At 38.2% G+C, this 21,747-nt stretch overlaps 3 gene segments (V, D, J or C); all 3 read left to right on the top strand.

The window, feature by feature from the left end:
- The first annotated feature begins 1,200 nt into the window (after window positions 1-1,200).
- On the top strand, window positions 1,201-1,964 carry LOC124235042 (T cell receptor alpha variable 25-like). The segment is given in 2 exon segments: window positions 1,201-1,258; window positions 1,522-1,964. Coding segments are annotated over 2 exon segments (501 nt in total).
- Window positions 1,965-6,705: 4,741 nt separating this feature from the next.
- Window positions 6,706-7,495, top strand: LOC124235041 (T cell receptor alpha variable 26-1-like). The segment is given in 2 exon segments: window positions 6,706-6,745; window positions 7,200-7,495. Coding segments are annotated over 2 exon segments (336 nt in total).
- A 10,009-nt stretch (window positions 7,496-17,504) lies between these two features.
- Window positions 17,505-18,065, top strand: LOC124235040 (T cell receptor alpha variable 8-3-like). The segment is given in 2 exon segments: window positions 17,505-17,550; window positions 17,686-18,065. Coding segments are annotated over 2 exon segments (426 nt in total).
- The last annotated feature ends 3,682 nt before the right edge of the window (window positions 18,066-21,747 follow it).

Here is a 21,747-nt window from a genome sequence, read left to right as displayed (position 1 = left end):
GGGAACATGGAGATGAACAACAGACAAATATTTATTGAGTGCCCACCACATATCAGGGACTTTCCTTGTGATAAATCAGTGAACAAAATAGGCAAAATTCCTTGTTTTCACAGACCCTTCATCCCAGAGCAGCAGTGTCCAACAGGACTTTCTGAGATGGTGGAATGTTCTGTGTCTGCACTGTCCACTAGCCAATAGCCACATGTAGCTATCAAATACTTGAAATGTGGCCAGTATGACTAAGAAACTAAATTTTACTTGATTTTAACTAATTTAAATTTAAGTAACCTCGTGTGGCTAGTGGCTACCGTATGGGACAGCCGAGTTCTTGAAGATGACACATACATACAGGGTCCAGGAGGCCACCTCAGACAATTGACAAGTCATTATAACACAGGCTGACAAGTGCTGCGAAAACTGAGACTGAAATTCTCGGAACCGTAGGAAGCTACTCCATCCAGGAGTTTTGTTTAAATAAAAATCTTAGAGAAATTCATGTCTGATAGATAAGACATTTTTCAGATTGTAGCGATCTTTAAAAATCCCTGGTATATGGAAATGAACACAGTGGGACAGCAGATATGAGTTTTAAACTGGATAAATTATAAATGGAGTAATCCGTATGACTACAGAGAGAAAGATTTGTTTTGTCTTCCATTTTGAAATCATGAGTGTCTAAGAATAAATTATGAGTCTTTTCCACATTTGTTAAAATGTCTGTGACTTAATATGTTTCATCAGCACATGCACAGACACAGACTATATGATGCTGGACGAAACTGGAAATGACAATTAAAGCTTTTTATTTCTGTCTGATGCTCTAGTCTTACACCACAGAATTCATTTTTAAAGGGCAAACTATTTCTCCCTAAATAATATCAGGCTCAGTAAACTCTTTCCAAGCCTTGGCAAACATATCTAACACTTGAATTAGAAAGTAATGTATAAGAAATTGGTTATAAAATCAGCAATTTTTGAGTCCTGCCACAGGGGGGCAGCATCTGCAAACACAGTCCCTCCCCTTCTTAAGGTGGGTCAGTAGAATAGTGGAAGTCTGATTAGCAGTCTCAAATTGCAGTCACTCCTTCACTTTTCTTTCCAAAAGGCAGTGGTAGACACCATTTCCTTGGGTCCTGAAGAAGCTTGTACAAGGGAAACCCATTTAGGAGCAGCCAGATTCAGCAACTCTTTCTGAAGAGGATGAAGACGGAGAAGCCACTCATGGTACCAGCGCTGATCATATGGATGCAAGTATCACGTGAGTCTGAGATTTCCCCGATTGCTTCCAGAGAATTCAACGTAGTGGAATATTATCTGCAGGCATCTGCAAGAATGAGGTTTTCTGATTGAGAGCAAAGAATTTGAAGGAAAAAAAAAGCTAAAAAGAAAGAAGATAGAGGGAGTTGGGGAGGTAGACATGGGAAGGAGAAAAATAGACAAGAATGAGAGAGACCATTGTAGTTCAGAGAACACAGATCTAATCAGACTTTCTCTGATGCCTCCCATTGTTTTTCTGAACAGAAGTGAATGGACAACAGATACAGCAAATTCCTCCATCCCTGCTCCTACAAGAAGGAGAGAACTTCACCACATACTGCAATTCCTCAAGCACTTTCAACAGCTTCCAGTGGTATAAGCAGAGGCCTGGGGGAAGTCCTGTTCTCTTGATAATATTACTTAGCGGTGGTGAAGTGCAGAAGCAGGAAAGGCTGGCAGCTCAGTTTGGAGAGACTAGAAAGCACAGCTCCCTGCACATCACGGCCGCTCAGACTGCAGATGTGGGAACCTATTTCTGCGCAGGGGCACAGAGCTCTCGAAGCACCTGCTGCCTGTCCCCAAACCTCGCTATGGGCTCCAGGAGCAGCTCCTCCTTATCTCTCCTCAAAGCAGGAGTAAGAGAAAGCTTAAGTCACAATGTCCATGAAAAACTTAAATTTGTAATTAAAAAAATTGTCAAGCTCTGATGGTTTGGTTGGAGAAATGTTTGAAGAATTAGCATGAATTCTACAAACTTTCTTCTGGAAAATACCAAGAAGAAAATAATTCCTAACTCATTTTACGATGCTAGTATTACCCCGATACTAAAATCAGACAAAGACCATGCAAAAAAGAAAACTACAAATTCCCCTCATGAATATAGATGCAGCATTTCTTAACAAAATATTAGCAAGTAGAATTCATCGGTATATAAAAAGAATAATAGGTGAAACGCAAATTAATTTTTTTATTTTGAAGGATGCAAGGCTGCTTCAATATTTGAAAATCAATCAATGGAATCCGCCATATTAGCAGGCTAAAAAAGAAAAGCCATATGATCATATTAATCTATGCAGAAAACAAAATTTGCCAAAATTCAGCAGTCAATCATAGTAAAAACTCTGAGAAACATAGGAATAGTGGGGAACGTCCTCAACAGCTAATAATATGCTTACTGTAAAAGACTATATACTTTTTCCCTAAGGTCAGGTACAAGGCAGGAATATCCACTTTCATTCCACATAGTGACGGACGTTCTGGCCGGTGCAATAAAGCAAGTAAAGGTAAAGACAATCGTCTAGACCAGACAAGAAGAAGTAAGACTTCCACCATTTGTAGATAACAGGATTATTACATAAAAAATACCAAAGACTATACCAAAAACACCTCCTAAAACTATTAAAGGTGTTCAGCAAGGTCACAGGATACAAGACAAATGTACAAAAATCAAATGTATTTCTATATACTAGCAACAAACACGTGGACACCTAAGTTAAAAATACAATCCATTTACAATGGCTCAAAAAAGACCCCAAGTCCTTAGATGTAAATCTAAGAAAACATACACTGAACTTTTATGCTGAAAACTACAAAATGCTGAGGAAAGAAATAAAAGACAATGAAGAGACATCCTGTTTGTAAATTGCAAGACTCAGCACTGTAAATCTGGCAATTCTCCTCAAATTGATGTATATATTTTACATTGTTCCTGTTAGTATTCTTTATAGATAGAGGCAAGATTATTCTAAAATTTATATGAAAAGGCAGAGATGTTAGAATAGCTAAAACAATCTTGAAAACAGAAGAAAGTGGGAGCAATCAGTCTGTATGATGTCAAACTATAGCCACAGAAATCAAGATTATGTGTTATTGGTGCAGTGATAGACACAGAGATCAGTGGAAAAGAATAGAGAACCCATAAGTAGATCCACACAAATACATCAAACTGATTTTTTTTTATAAAAATGCCAAAGAAATTCAATGGAGGAAACAAATTTTCAACTTATGATGTTGAAGTAAGTAGACATCCATAGGCGAGAAAAATGAACATTTAAGTCGCACACTTTATACAAAAATTAGCTTAAAATGGATCACAGACTTAAATGTCAAGTGTTAAACTATAAAACTTTTAGAAAAGAGCATAGGACAGAATTTTTGATATATAAGTCTAGGCCAAGAGTTCTTAGACTTAACACCGAAAAGCACAGGCCATATAATATTTTAAAAAACGATAAATAGGACTTCAAAATTAAAATCTTTACCCTCAAAAAGACTCTCTTAAGAGGACAAGCTACAGACTGAGAATAGTGATTTGCAAATCATAAATTCTACAAAGGACCAGTATCTAGAATATATAAAGAACTCTCAAAGCTCAACAGTAAATAAAGCAAACAGTCCAATTAGAACTTGGGCAAGGAAACATTTCACTAAGAAAGATATACAGATGGCAAATGAACACATGAAAATAGATTCAACATCATTAGCCGTTAGAGAAATGTTACCTAAAACCACAATATCACTACACACCTATCAGAATGGCCAAACTAAAATGTCTGACTCCATCTTTCCAGAAGCAGAGTTTCTTTTCACAATTTTAGCCATTTTAACGTGCCTGTAGTGGTATCACATTGTAGATTTAATTCACATTTTGTTGATGAGCAATGATATTGAGCATATTTTTGTAAGCTTATTGGCCATTTGGAAAATTTCTTTTGAGAAGTGTCAATTCACATGATTTGTTCATGTTTCTTTGGGTTGTAGGTTGTCTTATTTTTACTATTTTAAAATTTATAGACAAGTTTACACATTCTGTATTAAAGTTCTTTGTCAGATATACGTAGCTTAAATATTTTAGTCTTGTCTGTAACTTGCTTTTTCACACCCTCAATGGCATATTTGGGGAACATGAGTATTTAATTTTTAAGGAGTGCAATTTATTATTTTTTTCTTTTATGGTTAGTTTTTTGTGTGTGTGTGTACTTTTAAAGAAATATCTGCCCTCTCCCAAGGTCATAAAGAAATTTCTTCATTTGTTTTAGAAGATTTGTAGTTTCACCTATCACGTTTACAGTTCTCATCCACCTAGAATTAACTTTTTAAGTGGTGTGAGGGAGGAGTCAAGGTGCTTTTAAAAACACAAATAGCCAATTGCTCCCGCACTTATCCTAAAAAGATCATTTTGTCCCCCATTGAATTATATAGGCACCTTTGGAGAAAATCAATCGACAGTGATTGTATATGGGTCTATTTTTAGATTTGATTCTGCTTATTGACCTGTTTATTTTATCCTCTTACCTATAGACCATTCTGTCTTTATTACTGGGGCTTCATGTACATTTTGAAACATGGAATGCAAGTCAAACTTCCTCCTTCTGTTTCAAGGCTTATTCTAGATCTTTGTACTTCCACATAAATTATAGAATTAGCTTCTCAACTTTTACCACAAAATGATCTTAGTAATTTGACTGAGATTGTGTTGGATTTCTGGGTCAATGTGGGTCAATTGATATCTTAACATATGGAATCTTCAGATTCATATGCTATCCTCTTCATTTATATAGGTCCTCTCTAATTCCTTTTATTAATGTGTTTTAGCTTTTATTCTAGAGGATTTGCAAACCCTCATTAAACTCATTCCAAGGTATTTGATAAACAGCATTTTAATTTTATTTTCCAATGCTTTCAGCTAGAATTTAGAAATAAAATTGATTTCTGTGTTTAATAACATTAATTAATCTATTCTACTTCGTTGAGTTTGTTTATAGATACTTTTGTATTTTCTATATATCAAATGTATCATCTATGAATAAAAATGGTTTTACTTCTCCATCTCCAAACTATATCCATTTAATATCCTTTTCCTGACTTGATGCCAGGCTGTCAGTATGAGAGTGAATAGAAGTAGTGATAGTGTATCTCTTTGTCTTATTTCTGACCTTACGGGGGGATAATATTGACTTTGGACATTTTCATGGATACCTTTTATCAGATTCAGGAATTTGCCTTTATTGCTGGATTGTCGAGAGTGTTCATCATGCAAAGGAGTTCACCTTTTATCAAATTCTCTTGCTGTTTTGAAAATAAACTGAGTACATTATTTTGGTTTTCATCAAGCAAATGAAGATGACCTCACTTCATATGGTCGTGGAGATGATACAATCTTCCAAAATTCAAGACTCTGAAAAGTATTGTTGGAGTCTTTTGTTCAAAATGTTTTCCATAAAATTGGAAGATTCTATTTAGTATAATTTAAAGAGTTGTTCAGCATAACTTCTACTAAAGTAATGAATAATGACTCGTGTCATTCAGAAAACAGGGAATTCTTGAGTGTCTAGTCTGTAACAAGCTCTCTTATAAACATTGGTTAATGTGGGCCTTTGAGCCAACCTTTAAATATGAGATTAGAGAGAAAAGGAAAATTAAAGAGAAGCCACCAACTGAGAATCATAATGGTGATGTTACTGAAATAAAGTAATCAAAAACAATAAAAATCTTCCTTGGAGTTTTTGGAGTGTTGGGAGAAAACAAAGATGAGTACAGAGGTGTTACAACTCACATGTCCAACTTCAAACCTGAGGAAAGCATCTTTCAGAAGTTTGCAGGCTGACTTTTGGCCTGGTTTGAGTTTTGCAGTTCATCTATTCAGTCACAAGAGGGAGCTGCTTCATCTGCAAACTTGGTTTCTTCCTGGGAGAAGGGAAGGTAAGCCTATATTTACCACTAATGTTCCATAGAAAACGGGAAAAATGACACATTTCATCCTCTTTGATGACTCATACTTTATAATCTCTTGCTGAGTGTGTGAGCTCAAGGATTCAGATCCCTTAGCCAAATAGGCTGAGCCCTTTCCTGTATCTCCCTAAACACTTTCTCTCAGTTCCCCTCCCCTGATGATCCCTTACCTTCCCCATTCCTTATACTCTTTTTCCTTCCTTCCTCTAGCTTTTTCTACTATCCCCTCCTCCTCCCCCTCTTGTTTGCTTTCCCTTCTCTTCTTTCTTTCTGCCCCAGCATCCTTGGTGCCCAACACCCATAAGCATAGGCTTAGAAGAAATGAGTATCAAGGACGTTTGTTCCAGGAGGATGAGAGTGAGCACCATGCACGTCATCAGTTACCTTATCAGGAATAGATGCATTGAGAAATGTCTCCCTGGACGTCAGCAGATACATGATTCCAAGGACCTTTGGAGGAAACCTGAGCTCTAAGAGGTTGTCTGGTTGATAGTCTGCCCTTCTTCTTGGGGACGTGACTAAAGCAGGGGAGGAAGATCTGGACAAGGAACTGCTCTCTCATTGGCTGACAAGGTGCTGGCAACAATACAGTGGCAGCTGCACTCTTTGAAAATCTTTACTAGTAGCTATTGTTTCTGTTCTCTGGAACTTCTTTAAGCCTAGGATCAGACACAAAGACTGAGCTCTGGGCCCATGATCCTAGTTTGTCCCTGAAGTATGAGGCTGGTGACTGGAGTAACTGTGTTTCTGACCTTGGGTAAGTGCTCTGTATCTACCAAGGGATGACTTTGAAGCCAAAGGAACTTGAAGAGTTATTTGCTCTCTACTCCTTTCCCTGTGCTTTATCCACCATGCTGTGGATGGAATTGAGAACTGATCTACGCATTTGTCTAGGAGCACAAAGTTCTACATGATTAAAACATAGCCGTGATTCCAAAAGAGCCTTTAGCAGTAGCCAGGTTGTAAGAAATCTCTGGGTTCATCGAGCCAAGGGCCCATGGAACAGAGCCTATGGAGTCTCTGGTTCTTGCCATATGTCTTTGTCTCCATAATGAACACCAATGGTATTTTGTGTTCTAGCAGGATATAAATATAAACAGTGGAGTGTGGAGTAGGGGCAGAGAGTTAAGTTATGGGAGTGTTGTGTCCTTGGTCCATAGAATTACATTGATTTGTATTTTGGAGCTAATTTGATTTTCTTGACCCTTTAGGGACTGTGATTGATGCTAAGACCACCCAGCCCAATTCCATGGATTGTGCAGAAGGAGAAGATGTAAAATTGCCTTGTAACCACTCTAGCATCGGTATAGCTGATTATATACACTGGTATTGGCAAAATCCCAGTCAGAGTCCGCAGTATATAATTAATGGCTTTCGAGACAATGTGACCAACAACAAGGCCTCTCTGACCATCGCAGCAGACAGAAAGTCCAGCACTTTGATTCTGCCCTGGGTCACCTTGAGAGACACTGCTGTGTACTACTGCATTGTGAGAAAGGCACACTGAGACAGATGGGGCCGCACCTGTGCAATATCTTTCTGGAGGCAAGGGGGCAGGGTGGGAGGTAGCAGCCATCAAGAGCAAATCTAGAACCAGCGGGAAGGAGAGTCAGAGAGCAATAAGAAAGGAGGAAAATGAAAGGAAGGGAAAAGGGAGAAGATGGATAAGGAGAAGAAGAAAGACAGGGTGATGGGCGAGAGGACAGGGAACAAGCGCTTCATTTGTTGATGTGGCTGAGAACCCTGAGGAGACTAAGAATCATAATTAACATAGCAGTCAAGTGAAAAGGTAATAATCTGTCATGGCTCCTCCTCATGTCAATAAAATGTTGGTTTCAGTGTGTTCGTCTCAGTATAAAAGGTGAGGAAAATAAAAATAATTCTACTTGTCCCACAGGCTTCTTTCATTTGGACCCAGGGGCAATCCAAACTCTGAAGTGCATGCTATTACAGTTGTTCACTTAGCAGAAACAAATTGCCCTTCTTCTGAAAAATCTGAACTGTTTTTTCCTGCTAGTCTAGACCATGGCTATTTGTGATGAAGAATATTTTTTTTTGGAAATAAACAAAAATTAAATGAATATTAATTTTTAAAATTTATTTAGAAGTCCTGCATCTCTCAAGAGTTTTCAACATTTTTTGATATTCCCTCAACAACACACAGATCCATCTTATCATAAAAGGCTCGGGGGATGGCTGGCCCGGTGGTGCAGTGGTTAAGTGTGCACATTCCACTTTGGCAGCCCGGGGATCACCGGTTCGGATCCCGGGTGTGGACATGGCACCGCTTGGCATGCCATGCTGTGGTAGGCGTCCCACATATAAAGTAGAGGAAGATGGGCATGGATATTAGCTCAGGGCCAGTCTTCCTCATCAAAAAGAGGAAGATAGGCAGCAGTTAGCTCAGAGGTAATCTTCCTCAAAAAATAAAATAAATAAAAGGCTCATGGGGAGCAAAAGTGAAAGCCAGCAGCTGAGTCTCTTTCATTCCACACCAGCTCTCACTGTCCCTAAGAGAAAGCCAGTGCTGATAGTTTAAGCTGTATCATGCCAGCCTGTTTTCTTTCAATTATATATATATATGTCTTTGCGTATAAGTTGATGCAATTACGTACACATTTACATACACACATATAAACACACACAGACAATTGTATTTTTTTGAATTTTTTTGCAACATGCCTTTTGATTTTCAATCAGTGAAGTGTCCTGGAGATATTTCTATAGTAGAAAAGAAGTAGAGAAGTCCATTTAATTCTTGTTGATGCCTATCTAATACTTTGAAACATTTCAGCATTTAATTACTTACTTTCCTATTGATGCAAATTTGTTTCTATTTCTTTGCTATCATAAAGAATGTTGTCTTATACATCTTTGTCAATTCACTTTTGTATAGATGTAGAAGTGTCTATTTGAATGAGATTTCTGAAATTGGAATTGCTATATCAAAGGAAAATTGCATTTAAAATTTTTGGAGAAAGTGACAACTTGTTGTCCATAAGGTCTTAACAATTATACTCCAACCAGCAGTAAATGAAAATGCTCATTTTACATCCTTGCACAAATTGGGAATTATGAGTAATTTTTGACAATACAAATATACTTTATCTATATGCATTTTCAGTATTTCCTGATTACTAGTGCTTTTTAGCAACTTTTTCTCCATATATTGGCCCCTGTTCAACCTTGGTCATATGATTATTCCTAACTTTTGACCATTTTTCTATTAGGTTCTTTGTCTTTTTCTTTTTCTTTGTAGAAATTATTTCGATATCTTAGACAGTTCTTTGCTTTTATATTTGTTTGAATATTTTATTCTAACATATAACCTTTTAATTTGTTTATTTTTTAATGGGACTAGTTTTAATTTCTACATTGTCAAATCTATCATAGATTTATTTACTTTTTGGCTTCAGAAGTCGGTGTCCCTTTAGTAAAGCCCTAAATATATCATATCTTTTAATCTTCATTACCATTTGGCAAAGAATTATTCTGAGACCTATGTTACATATTAGAAAACTAAATCTCAAAGAGATGTAAAAACTTTCCAATATTCACAGTCTGAAAAGCGTCAGCGCCAACTTTTTAATTTATTTTTAAACCTGAGATCATCAAGCTCCAGAATCTGAGCATATGTTGTTCAATCTTGCCTTATGCGAAGAAACAGTAAGAAGGAAACTCCCATATAATGAACCAAATGCAAAGTCAGTGGAATGGATCATAGTACCCATCCTAGAAGTGATGCACATTTAGAGCAAAATGTCAAAATGTTAGAGTAGGAATCAGGAGTTACAAGTTCAGAAAAGGAATGTTCCCTAACCCTATAAAGAGATAGTGCTAGCCCCTGAAATATTCAAATGGAAGCAGAAATACATGTTGATTGTAGGGAAATTCTGACTCACCCTCAGCTCTGTATTACCTATGCATTTTCCCAAGTGGAAAGGATATAGAAGAAATTAGTACACAAGGCAGAGAAAACAGGAGCGAGGAGCTCCCAACTTGATGTGAGTGGCATTCAAGGTATTCTTGGATCTTCACAAAGACTGAGAAATTTGTCCTGGTACATAAGAGTTGTAGATAAATGTAAACTGCTATGATTATCACACTTTGGAAATTGCTAGATTCCATGAGTGAGAGATGAGGGAGCAGATATTTGTACTCAGTCCTAGAAAGTGCAGTGGGAGGTGCTAGTAGCAGTTTCCAAAGATTAGCATATCTCTTCCAAGATCCCTCCAGATGCTTTTTCCACTTATTTCCTCTTCTTCACAGCTTTTGACCTCATTTTACTTTTGTTCTAAGGCCATCCACCGCATCCCTATATTTGAAAACAAAAATATGAAACTTTTTTTTCATCTGTTTTGTTTGCTGAAGTATCCTCAGTAACTAACGCAGTACCTGACAAATAGTAGATGCTCAATACATATTTATTGAACAAATAAATATTCATGACTGAACATTTTACTGACAAATGCTAGGGATACAATAAAATTCTGATGGGCGTGAGTTAGATTTTCTATAAAAATATAAGAATGGGCTCAAGAATATCATAAGGAAGATAAGGTCACATTCCAAAATCCTTATTTATTCATGTACTCATTAATTCCTCCCTTCCTATTTTCCTTTCTTCTTTCCTCCCTCCCTCTCTCTTTTCTTTCCTTTATTCCATTTTCCAATCATTATTAGTAAAATAGTTCCCCCAAGTACTTTGTTAAGCTCTTTCTGTGAAACTTTAATTCATTCCAACTCAAAATTCTCTTTATCTGTGACATTCTTCACAGATCATGCCAGGTGGTGTAAATTTCTCCTTCCACTGTTAAAATTATTAATATATTGTGTTTGTCAGAAGGTGGCTGACACCAGATATTTTGAAAGGTTAAGATGACTTTCAGCTAGAAACTCCTGGAAAGGGGCAGAAAATTCTCCTAACTTAAAAATAAAGGAAACAGAAAAAAAAGAAAGAATGATATTTAGACGACAGATGATACTCACAGCCAACCCATTGCCATCGCTACAAGCCAAGAAGAGGCAGAAGGTACACACGATGACTCAGCAATGCTAGGCCCCCGGGAAACACAGCGCTTGCCAACCTAAAGTAGCGCGCAGATTTAAAGAGACTTTTCTTATATTCTGTTCTTTTTCATCCTTGTTCAGAAATAATCCTCTGCCAATGAAAAGAATCATTTGACTGTTCTTGCACTGAATGTTTTCTGTTTTGAAATATGTTTCTAAACTTATCTTCATAAATTACAAAATTAACAAGTAGTTGTTACTGAACACAAACACAGGTTTGTTACCCAACGTGCACGAAAGCCGGTAACTGAAATGTCAGGCTTGTAGCAAGGAGAGGGGTTTATTATCGAAAGGCAGCCAGCCAAAGAAGTAAGAGTTAAAACTCAAATCTACCTGCTGGATGGGAAAAAGGTAGGGGCTTTTATTTGGGGTTTCAGGTAGGGGAGAGGGAGCATGTGCTGGGGTTTAGGTAGGGGGCTAGGAACATGTGGCCTTGCTGACTGGCTACGTGAGCCTGTGTTTGTCCTGACGACTGAATCTCTTCTTTCCTTGACTGTCTGGACTTTTCTGGTTAGTTTTCATCCTCTGACAGCATTTGGGCTTGTGAGGCTGAATCTCCTTTCTTCTTGATGTCTGGACCTTGACTTCGTGGGAAAAACAGCTCACTCCTATATCAAGGAAGGACAGAAAACCTGGTTAGTTTTAAACAACGGTTGATCATGCTCAGTATGCACAGCTGCCGTTAGCAAAGCCTGCCTCAAAACGTTTTTCTTTTAACTCACTCGTTCTCAGTTTCATAGTTTTTAACAGAACTGCCATTAGTTCTACAACTAGTTTGACCATTAGAGATTACCATGAGTAAACGATCTCACAAGAAAATAAGGAGTTAAGAACTCTGAGCTCCATTGGTACATTGTATCTTTTAACTTCTACTTCCTGCAAATAATATAGATTAAATCAGGAAGAGACCATTAGGAGCGCACATTGAGGGCAGGCCCGGTTGCGCAGTGGTTAAGTTTGCATGTTCCGATTCACGGTGGCCGGGGTTTGCCGGTTCAGCTCCCGGGTGCGGACATGGCACTGCTTGGGACGCCATGCTGTGGTAGGTGTCCCACATAGAAAGTAGAGGAAGATGGGCACGGATGTTGGCTTAGGGCCAGGCTTCCTCAGTGAAGAGAGGAGGACTGACAGTAGTTAGCTCAGGGCTAATCTTCCTCAGCAGAAAGAAGAGGATTAGCAGCAGGTGTTAGCTCAGGGCTAATCTTCCCCCCCCCCCAAAAAAAAAAGAAAGAAAAAGAAAAAAAAAGCAGTGCACATTGAGGATTCTCAAGTTCCACGAACTCCACCTGTTAAGCATGTCTGAGAGACTGATTCTAAAGTTAGGAGAATATTTGACTGAATTCACCAGAATCGCATGAAATAGGCAACACACTAAATGATTTTCAAATTAGCTGACCACCAGAAGTACATGAGATAAGAATTTTGTAAGAAACTAACACATGTGTATGTATATATATATATGTGTGTGTGTGTGTGTGTGTGTATACATATAAATATATATATATATATATATATGGCATATGGAAAAGTAGATATACTGAGCATAAAAAGGAGGATAAAACTTCTAAAAATAATTTATTTTGTAATTAGAGAAAAAGTTTAGAAAACTGCATCATCAGTGTAATAAATAAGTGGCGGCTATATAACATAAAGCAAAAATCTAAAAGTAGAGAAAAAAATGAAATGAAAGAGAAGAATAGGATGAACTGGTGGAGATAGGTGATAAAAAATATTTGTGATAAAACTAATACTGAGACAACATTATAAAAATAAAATTGAAAAAAAACACTTGTTCTATTTGCCAAATGTAAAGGATGGTCTTTTCAATAAATGGCATTTAATAATTTATCATATGGAAAAAATATATCTTGACCTTTATATCATATGTAAATAAATGTTCAGATATAGTGCAGATGTCAACGTGAGAATAAAATATAAAGCTTACAGAAGAAATACAGGATTTTTTTTCAAAATTTTGTGTTAGATAAATATTTCTTAAACAGAACATAAAATATTTAAGCATCAACATCAGACTATATTAAAATTGACATTTAAGTTAGGTTATTTCAATAGTTAAAAGAATAGCCATGGATAAAAGATATTTGCAGCAAGTATGATTTTCATAGGCTCATTTTGACTTAAAAAAAAAGATCTTTAAATCAATAAGAAAATAAGCAAGCTGATAGAAAAGGCGAAAGTCTTAAGCAGGTATTTCTCAAAAGAATGACCAATAAACACGTCATTTCTATAAAGTACAAAAACAGACATAACTATTTTATACTCTTAGAAGCCAGGATGGTGTTACCCGTGGGATGGTATCATCAAGGTCATAGAGGGAGCTCTGAAGTGTTGGTAAGGTTCTGTTTTCTGATCTGAATGCTGGTTATAAGAGTGTGTCAATTTTATGAAAATTCATCAAGCTATGCACTTATAATATATTTACAATTTCTTATATGTACATTATATTCCAAGAAAAATTTTAAATTATACCATGACCTCAAATTAATTATAAGAGGATATGTAAACTAAAACTAAAATTTCAGGTGTTGTAATTCTAGCTTTCCCTTTTTGTGCCTGAAATATTTGAGTAACAACACATTTGTCAAACAAACATAAGTTCAGACCACGGGTAAACCCTGGCCCTCTATTAAAAGACCATAAACGAGAAATGTGATAATGGTCCTTTTCCTCTATCTGGGATACGAATCTAGGACTTTTGACCTTTGATATGTGGTCCAAGGAGCCTACATATCGACGTTTTAGATTAACAGAAAAAGTAGAAAAGTCTATTGAATAGAAAAGAATGGTAAATCTCTCAGTACACTTACATCATATTGATCAAAACAGAGTACATGGTGACCCCAAGCTGCAAAAGTCTATGAAGGTAGGTATTTTTATCTAGGAACATTGCTAACAAAAGTAATATCAGGATTCTGTGAGTAAGGGTGAAGAAATAAATTCACTATTTGTAGGTGACAAGCCCTACATATAGTGTATGGCAGACAAGACTTTCCATAGCCCTAAACATTAGAGGTCTCCCATAGCACTGTGGTGTGTTACACAGTCAACAAGATTTGTTAGCCAACATCTTTGCCATAGATAACAGTACCCTAGAATTTAATGCATGGTTCCAGTTTGCTGTAATACTGGGTAAGGGACTTCATCCTGTCTTTTGATTTGGCAGAATGGTGAAATAGAAGAGAGAGGAGTATGTTGATTGACAGCATTTATAAAAGATCTTTGAAATGATTGTGTTTAGACTCCATATTAGATCAGGAAGCAAGAAAGGGCAAGAGAGGGATGATGTTCAGAAAGAAAGTAGAGGGGTCAGATAGTTAAATTACCAATAGATAGGGAAGCAAGAGAGAAGATTCACAATCAATCTGAATCAACATTCCGAAGTCTTCCAGCACATTACAGCCTCCATTGCAGAGACCCAGGCAATTGTTTACAAGCAATGAGCGCAGTGATCTCAGGACTCCAGGGATTGTGCTCCAGGTGTGCCCTCCACCACGTGGGCTTTGCATGTGAGGTAGAGATACTCTTCTCTACTGTTCCTGTCTATAAATAGAAGCACACTCAGATTATGCGATGCAATGTAATGTAATGTAAGGTAATGTGATGTAGTGTAGTGTAATGTGGTGCATGAGAGCTGAATCCATCTGGACAGGCAGAATTTACTGATCTATGACATCTACTGAGAGACTTGAGCGCCACCTGGCCTTACTGTGGCCGTGTTCCCCTGTGCTAGGACCCTTTGGAAGCACATTCAGTCCTACCTGTGACTGACTCCTTCCAGAGGAATGATTCTCCAAGGTATCTGACTCTTTTATTTTCTAAATTGACCTAACTGCCTCTGACCTTCCCATGGAAATCTTTCCACTTTGGCCTCTACATCTCCATTCTGTTGTAAACAAACATTCTACAGCCCCTGTGAAAATTCCTTCCACGTCCCTTCCCTGAAACCCGACTCCTTTTGGAATACAGTTTCTTCCTCTTGTCCTTGCTGCTTGTTCTACCTCATCTGTAAGACCTCAGATTTAGAGACAGGAACAGCATTCTGTTCACCACCTGTCAAAAAACCCCAGACTATTGTCTGTGCACCTTTGAGGCTCAGGTCTCTCACCCCTACTTTTCCCCAGCCCTTTTCCACTACCATCTTTATAGACACCAGACACCCTTCCTTATATATTGAAGACAACACAGCTCAGAAGATTCCATTGTAACCTGAAACACCACATGACTTAACTGTCCACGTGGACAATGTGGAGAGAGCCTGAACTCATCAACTTTAAACACTGTTGATTAGAATCCCCTTTAGCCATTAACTCCCATGGCCACACTATAGGAAGATCTGATGATAATTCTCAAGATAGATGCTGTTTCATCTCTGAAATCTTACATCCTGTCTGAAACCTTGCATCCTTAGATTCTTACGCTCAGTTCCTTCTACAGCACTTGTTCTTTGATGATATGTGATCATTTAGTCCCTGACCCCTTTATTGTCATCTTATTTCTCAGAGGCTCACTATTTTTTAAAATTTCTTATCTAAATACCTAGACTGGATGGTCCTACTTCAATCAATCTTTAGGCATTAATCTTATAGTTCTTGCCCCATTTCTGTCTTCTATCAGTGATTTTATTAATTCCCAATCATGGATTAATATCCTGCTGTTTATAATGTATACTTTGTCTATTAAGCAGAGTTCAAAATAATCACAGAAGTGTGCAGATTGGTGTCACTGAAACCTGTTGTCATCTTCAACACTAACTAGGTTTATAGTGTTGCCAGGAAAGTATTATTATTATTTTTTTTATAATTGTCTCCCATTGTCATTTCCTACAGTGACTATTTCAAAACTTCTCACACTCCTCAGAATCCCTAACCCAGAACCTCCTCCATTCACTCTTGGGAGGCACTTAATTTCTATTCATAAGAACAAAAATGTCCCAGGATAAATTAATTGATGTTTCAACTTTCTGCCTTCACACCCATAAAAGTTACTGAAATCTACCCCAATCTTTTCCTCCTTCATTCCAGTAAAACTGGAAATAACTGTTCCTCCTTGTACCAAAATTTGTTCCTCTGGTCCCTATTCCAATCTCATCTGTCTCCTCAGAACTTCAATCCATTGCTAATAGATTCTTTCCAAAAGCTTGTAAATATATCCCAATCTTTAAAAACTCAACTATTATCACTTCAACATTCTTGTCTACTTAACACCATGTCTCTTTCCTCCTCTTCAGAATTCAACCTCTGGAAAGACTTTTCTATATTCAGATCCTCTTCTTTCTTGTCTCGTCTCCATGCCTCATCCATTGAGGTTTAGCTTATGCTGAAAAGACTCAAATCATAGTCTTTGTACTGTTAAAAATCAATAGACACCTTCTAGTTATCATCTTACTAGATAGACATTTCTTCAGTATTTGATCTGTTGGACATTCCTTCCTTCTTAAACCTCCCTTTACCTTTTCATTAAGGAAACCAGTCATTTCTGATTTCCCACTTACATATCTGGACTACCCTTTGAACTTTCTTTGATTCTTTTCCCATTGCCCATCCATTCAGGATTTGCATTCCTTGAGGATTATCTTTAATTTCTATTCTTTTCTGAGTTTTGCTCTGAGTGTTTGTCTTGGTGAAATCATGTCTACTCTGAAAAGGTGGGACTATCTCATAGATAACATGGGGGGTGGACCTGGCCTTGGAGTTTAATAGAAGTAGTGCTAGTCCTGTGTGTCCTTGGACAAACTGTTTAACTTCATAAAGACTTGATTTCCTTTCTATTAAGCGAGGATAATATCTACTCTAAAGGGCTATAGTGCTAAACTATCAGTGGTTAATAATGTGGATTCTGAATCATATTAATGGGACAAATTCCAGTTGTCACTGACTGTGACCTTGGACAATTTACATCCTTCCTTCTGTGCTTCAGTTTGCTCGTTTATAAAATGAGGATGGTAATATGATTTACTTCATAGGATTAAATAATGTTACTTAGTTCATAAGATTAAAAGAGCCTCTTAATAAGCGGACTCCTGGAAATACTCATCAGATTGCAGTGCTAAGAAATTCAATCCTAGGCAGGAGCAGGAAGGAGATGGGGCACAAAAACTTTGACTCAATTTGTTTCTACGTTTGGCCTCCAGAGGGCAATGCTGCATACACTGGAAACGTCTCCTCTAACAAAAGTTATGCCTCACTCCTATGAGCTTCTTCACCTCGCAGTTCACTGAGGGGCACATTCTGAGTAGGCTCCACACCAGGAGCAGTCATTGTCAAGAAAACATCTCTTATAAAAAGTCTGGAGAACTTGCCTAAACAGGGACCTCTTGAACCTCAGATTTTCCCCGTTACGAGGACTCAGCATACTCTGGCACATTCCTTCCTGCTCCTCAGGGAAGAGCTTCCAGAAGATAGCTCTCAGCTTCTCACTGCCTGGCCATGTCCTCAATGACTATTATGCTGCTTGGAATGCTCTTCACAGTGAGTGAGTAACATTGTATTCCATGCTCCTGCCTACGAAGAAGGAACATTGTCCCAACTGGAAACTGAATAGAGACAGTGTCTCATTACAGGTGGGTCTGTCTATCCTGGTGTGACTGACTCAGCATTGATGTTTCAGGAGGAATGGGAGCCCAGTCAGTGACCCAGCCTGACGACCACATCACTGTTTCTGAAGGAGCCCCTCTGGAGCTGAAGTGCAATTTTTCCTATAGTACATCTCTTTATTTCTTCTGGTACGTCCAGTACCCCAGCCAAGGCCTCCAGCTTCTCCTCAAGTACATAACAGGAGATAACAGGATGGTTAAAGGCATCAAAGGTTTTGAGGCTGAATTTAGGAAGAGTGAAACCACTTTCCACCTGAGGAAACCATCAACCTATTTGAACGACTCAGCTGAGTACTTCTGTGCTCTGGGTGACACAGTGACTGAGACTGCAGGGGGAGCTGAACACAAACCTCTGAGTCACTGGGGTCTTCAGAGACTCAATGATACAGCCTGACCTGCTTTTAACAAGGCCTCTCATTTGATGAAAGTGAGCAGGGTGGCGAGCAGAGCCCTGGGGAGCGCTTGGCTGCTGAGGACAAACAGGAACTTCAACATGTTCCTTCTTTTACTACTGGGTCATGTTAAACAAGACCTAGAACAGGGAATCTTGTATGGATATTCTCTTTCTAATTGGAGATACTGCATTCTAGAGGCTGAGGATTCTAATTTAATGTGACCAATACTGACTTCTGATGTTTCACCTTCTGAACTCACCTCCAACATTCTCCCCCCACTACCTTTTGCTTTTCAATTGATAGCACCTCCATTTTCCAGTATCTCTGGTCGTAATCTCAGAGTTACCTTTTACTCTTACTTTTCTATCACTGCTTATATCTGTCAAATTAATAAACAGAAACCTCATAAAATTGGAGTTGGGAGACCCAAAGGGGGAGCTTTCATGCCCTATGTCAGTAGCAGGGCCCAAAAGGAAGAAGGAAGACTTGCACTTCTTGACCAGCAAGAAGCTCACTCAATGAGATGCTGGGACAACTCAGGCAATGAAAAGCCACTACACATTGAACTCTTAATTCCTCTGATGGATTCTTTCTTTACAATAGCCCTCCCAACTGCCTCTTCTCCTCTATAAAAGAGTTTCCCTTCCCTTGCTGTCGAGGGACTTGCACATGGCTCACCATGGTTAAACACCCCAAATTGCAAGTTTTTGTTGATCCCAAATAAACTCATTTTTTGCTGGAAAAATAACTGGCTGTCTATTTGTTTAAGGTCCACAGATCTAATCCATCATGAAATCCAGTTGGCCATATCTTAGAAGTTAACCCATAATCTAACCACTGCCATCTCCACTGCTATCTCTTGCTCAAATCACCCTTGTCGCTCAAATGAATTATTCTGACATCCACTTTAAATATAACGTCATAGATAGATTAAAAGTAAAAGTATGGAAAAAGATATCCATGCAAACTCTAATCTGGAAATTAATCTGGACACTAATGTCAGACAAATTAGACTTCAGGAAAACAAATATTACACAAATAAACAGGGACATTACATAATTATAGAAGGCCCGATTTACTAAGAAGACATAACAATGTTAATGTGTATGCACCTAACAACAGAGCTAAAATTTTTAAAAAGAAAATGCTTGGGCATTAGCATTATCCCATTTGCGATATTAACAGATAGTCACATGGCCAACACTGATTATTATCGTTACTAATGAGAATGAACAATAGCTAAAACAATCATGATGTCATTTACCCAAGATTTTTGTGATCTTTGAATACGCACTGCACCCACACCACAATATGTATATATTTGAATCACTATATTACTGGACATACACACATACTTTTACACGTTAATTCAATAATTTGTTAACTATGCATTAATATTTTTCTGCCTGGTAGATGCTAGGGTCACAAAAGTAAAAATGGCACAATCTTTTTGTCAAAGAACTTGTAGGTGAATCCAGTAAATAGAATCACAATATGGTATGTTGAAGATTTGGATAGTCATGAACCAGGGACCTAATGCAGAGTAAGGCAATAAGATGTCAGAAAAGTATTCTAAGTTAAATAATGTACAACATAGTAATGCATCTTTAATTTGGTAAAAATTGGTTTATGACACGGTACTTACTCATGGCATATGAACCAGAAAATATATATAATATCATATGCAACACGACACACACATACACTTACAACTACAGTTTACAGACACCATACTGCTCAACATGCTTGTTGAGGATACAGAAGTGAGAGGATAATATTTCCTTTATCTTCTGTTATTCTGACTGAAAGTGATCAATTTTTAAAAGAACACATTTTCCATTTCTGAATAAGGTCATTAGACTCTACATTGTATTCCATGCTCCTGCCTACGAAGAAGGAACATTGTCCCAACTGGAAACTGAATAGAGACAGTGTCTCATTACAGGTGGGTCTGTCTATCCTGGTGTGACTGACTCAGCATTGATGATCTTGATACTAGTGCATACCAAAGGAAGTTGGAAGAAACATAAGCATTATTAAAAATAAATCATTTTTCTATCTCTCCACTGGAGGGGAGTATTTCAAAAGGCAAAATGCTTCCCAGAGTCAAAACAGAGTTGGGGGCTGAAGGAAGGGGAGGGTGGACGGTGAACGATTCAATTCCCTGCCGCACAGAGGCCTCTGCCTTTTTACTCAGATCAAAGTGGGTGGCAAGTGTTCCTTTAGCTCAAAAAAAGTCTCTTTCAGGAGGGGATCTTCCAAGGGCAGCAAGAGTCAGTGACCAGGACCACTAAGTGATAGGAAGAAAAGATGCTCCTGAAATTCTCCGTGTTGATTCTTTGGATCAATTGGCATGTGAGTTTGAGAAGGTCCCAATTACATTAACAGGAAATCCTGAGGAGAAGGAAAATCCTTGAGGACAGGTTATTTTGTGGTAAAGCTTGAAAGGAAGAATTAAAGAAGGAAGGAAAAAAAGAGAGAGAGTGGGGGAGGGAGAAGGGTGGAAGGAGGGAGGAAAAATTATTTCAGATTGAGACAAGCCCCTAATTCCCTTTCCTGATGTCTTCTTTGTTTCTAAATAGGGGAGAGCATCCAGCAGCTGGAGCAGATTCCTCGGTTTCCAAGTATTCAGGAGGAAGCAAGTTTCACTGTGGACTGCAACTCCTCAAGCATTTTTATCAGCTTTCAATGATATAGACAGGAGTCTGGGGAAGGTCCTGTCCTCTTGATGGCATTAGCTAAGAGTGGAGAAACAAAGCAGCAGAAGAGACTGGGGGATCAGTTTGATAAGGAAAGAAAGGACAGCTCCCTGCTCATCACTGCAGCCCACCCTGGGGATGCAGGCGTCTACCTCTGCGCAGGGGCACAGTGCTCCTGGGGCGCCTGCTGCCTGCACCCACACCCTGCTGCAGGCTCCCAGTCACACTGCTGCCACATTCCTCCAGCTTCTCCTCACATCCCTCTTAGCATGAACAATGATAACAACTTCAGCCCTAATGGAACCATTTCCAATGCTATTACAGAAACTTTCCCACATACACTGGAGAACAAGATTCCTTTGTTATGAGACAAACTTCTGGAAATGTAACTCACTGTTTGAACCAGTAAAATTATGTGTCTACAGCCCTCTAGTCTAGGCGGTGGGGTGATGAAAGGAGTTGATATGGAGGGACATATGGAAGACATTAGACAGTTCATCATAGTTCCTCTTAGTCATTCTATTTTCCAAAAGACCACAGCCAGGAATGGTTAGCAAAAGGGGATAGAAATAGATGATTTCTCTACTTTATTCTAGTTCTCAGGGGTTGATGAACTGCTATGTCCCAGTCTATTAAACTAGAGTGTAGTAAAAGAGGAAAGTTTCTAATTTTTTTTTTTTTGACAGAAAGATGCCCAAAGTGTACTTCAATAACATCCAAAGAAGTATCCCCAGTTGGTGATTCTGCAACTGCTTAAGCATCAGCTACAATAGCCTGTATTTGCACAGGATTCACTTGGGGGTTAGATTTTGAATGAGACACGTCAAGAATTTCAAATTTTAGATGCTGAAAAAGACAGAATTGGACCATTCCCTCCACCTGGCAGGCCCACGACTGGCTCATTTTTATACTTGGAGAATTCCTATTTATTCTCTAGAGCAAGGTGATATAATACACAGCACATGGGTTTTGGAGTCAAAAT

The sequence above is a fragment of the Equus quagga genome, chromosome 2 (assembly GCF_021613505.1).
Source record: "Equus quagga isolate Etosha38 chromosome 2, UCLA_HA_Equagga_1.0, whole genome shotgun sequence".
Taxonomy (NCBI): domain Eukaryota; kingdom Metazoa; phylum Chordata; class Mammalia; order Perissodactyla; family Equidae; genus Equus; species Equus quagga.
The sequence above is the reverse complement of the archived record's forward strand: the minus strand, read 5'-3'. Positions and strand labels throughout refer to the sequence as shown.